General features: G+C 46.0%; 1 protein-coding gene across 2 annotated transcripts in view; it reads right to left on the reverse strand.

Moving 5' to 3' along the window:
• Positions 1–2,443, reverse strand: part of mark4a (MAP/microtubule affinity-regulating kinase 4a) — a 106,835-nt gene extending 104,392 nt beyond the window's left edge. For both annotated transcript variants that reach the window (XM_061740663.1, XM_061740665.1), the window contains exon 1: positions 1,873–2,443. In XM_061740663.1, coding sequence (XP_061596647.1) covers positions 1,873–1,950 — 78 coding nt within the window. In that variant the 5' untranslated portion in view covers positions 1,951–2,443. The remainder of the gene's footprint in view (positions 1–1,872) is intronic.
• Between the last annotated feature and the right edge of the window lie 57 nt (positions 2,444–2,500).

Raw genomic sequence — 2,500 nt, forward strand, 5'->3', positions numbered from 1 at the left:
TGTATAGATAGATGTATAGATGTATAGATGTATAGATAGATGTATAGATGTATAGATGTATAGATAGATGTATAGATAGATGTATAGATGTAGAGATAGATGTATAGATGTATAGATGTAGAGATAGATGTATAGATGTATAGATGTAGAGATAGATGTATAGATGTATAGATGTAGAGATAGATGTATAAATATATAGATGTATAGATAGATGTATAAATATATAGATGTATAGATGTATAGATGTATAGATAGATGTATAAATATATAGATGTATAGATGTATAGATGTATAGATAGATGTATAGATGTATAGATAGATGTATAGATGTATACATAGATGTATAGATGTAGAGATAGATGTATAGATGTATAGATATATAGATAATAGATGTATAGATGTATAGATGTATAGATGTAGAGATAGATGTATAGATGTATAGATATATAGATAATAGATGTATAGATGTATAGATAGATGTATAGATGTAGAGATAGATGTATAGATGTATAGATGTATAGATAATAGATGTATAGATGTATAGATGTAGAGATAGATGTATAGATGTAGAGATAGATGTATAGATGTATAGATGTATAGATGTATAGATGTATAGATAGATGTATAGATGTATACATGTATAGATGTATACATGTATAGATGTATAGATGTATAGATAGATGTATAGATGTATACATAGATGTTATAGATAGATGTATAGATGTATACATAGATGTATAGATGTATACATAGATGTATAGATGTATAGATAGATGTATAGATGTATAGATAGATGTATAGATGTATAGATAGATGTATAGATAATAGATAGATGTATAAACAGACAGACGGATAACTCTAGCCTCTAGCTGATAGATGTAGATATAGATGGACAGATAGATGTATAAACAGACAGACAGAGGTCTCTAGCTGCTTCTCTCCAGCTCGGGTTGGGTTCTCTCGGTTGGATAGACGTATAAACAGACGTATAAACAGACGTATAAACAGACGTATAAACAGATGTATAAAAAACATAGATGTATAGATGTATAGATGTATAGATAGACAGACTCTAGGACCGTCCTCTCCTAGGCCTCTACCTGATACATGTATACATGTATACAGTAGATGTATAAACAGACTCTCTAGGCCTCTAGCTGATAGAAGTATAGAGATGTATAGATGTATAAACAGACTCTCTAGGCCTCTAGCTGATAGAAGTATAGAGATGTATAGATGTATAAAACAGACTCTCTAGGCCTCTAGCGCTCCAGCTCGGGCTGGGTTCTCTCTCCTCTCTTTTCTCTCTCTTCTCACGGCTGGATAGATGTATAGATGTTCAGGAAGATGGATGTATAGATAATATATGTATAAACAGACTCCTAGGCCTCTAGCCGGCTGCTGCGGTTATGCTTCTCTCTCCTCTCTCCTCTCCTCTCCTCTCTTCTCGGCCGCAGCGGCCGCGCATCATTTTACGCAGTAATTCTCCCGGTCCAAACGACTACACCTTCATTCTGGCCTCCTCTCTTTTCTCCTCCTCTCTTCCTCCTCTCCTCCTCCTCTCCTCCTCTCCTCCTCTCATAAAGCTAAGAAATCACACCCGCACCCGCAGCCTTACATCGCGCATCTTCCCTGCGCAAAGCGGAGACGCAGCGTCGCATCTCTGCGTTTCTGCGCAAACGAGCGGCCGGTTCCGTTCCGGTCCCGGTCCTGCTCCAGATGAGCCGGGACCAGGTCCAGGACCGGGACCAGACCCCCCCTGGTCCGGATCCCCTGGATCCAGACCCAGACCCCCCCCCCCCCCCCCCCCCCCCCCCCCCAAACCGAGGCCGCGCGGCCGGAGAGAGCGTGTGTTTTCCGGGCTCCACTTACGTGATCTCCGGCCCCCCGGTCCGGCCCGGTCCCCCGGTCCGGCCCGGCCCCGGTGGGCAGCGCGGACCTCGAAGACATGTTTCCTCCCGGTGTCCTGAGTGGAGACCGCGGTGCGCCTGCGCGCAGGCTGCTGCTGCTCACGGGCTCCTCGGCAGAATAAATAAACCCGCAGCTGATCGGAGGATCAGCTGATCAGCGGGCCCGGGGCCGCGGAGCCGAGCTCCGGGGGAGGGAGGCCATGGCCGGGGAGGGGGTGGAGATCCTGGGGGTGCGGGTCCTGGTGCGGGTCCTGGTCCTGGTCCTGGGGGCCTCACTGGCCCTCAGCGGGGATGCATGCTCGGTTTCCTGCAGATTCTCTGCAGATTCTCTGCAGATTCTCGGCCTTTTTGCTGCAGCAGATGCGGGACGGGATGCGGGATCAGGATGCGGGCTGGGATGCGGGATCGGTCCTGAACTGCGGCGGCGCGGATGCGGCGCGGATGCGCCCCCCCCCGGCTGCAGACGCGGCTGCAGACGCGGATATTGTATATTTATTATATTTATATCCTGTATGTTTGTCCGGCAGCGCGGCTCGTCATAACACTGGCAGATATTAAGCTGATCCAGTTCCGCTTTGCAGCAGCAGCAG

Source organism: Cololabis saira, chromosome 14, assembly GCF_033807715.1.
Source record: "Cololabis saira isolate AMF1-May2022 chromosome 14, fColSai1.1, whole genome shotgun sequence".
Classification (NCBI taxonomy): Eukaryota; Metazoa; Chordata; class Actinopteri; order Beloniformes; family Belonidae; genus Cololabis; species Cololabis saira.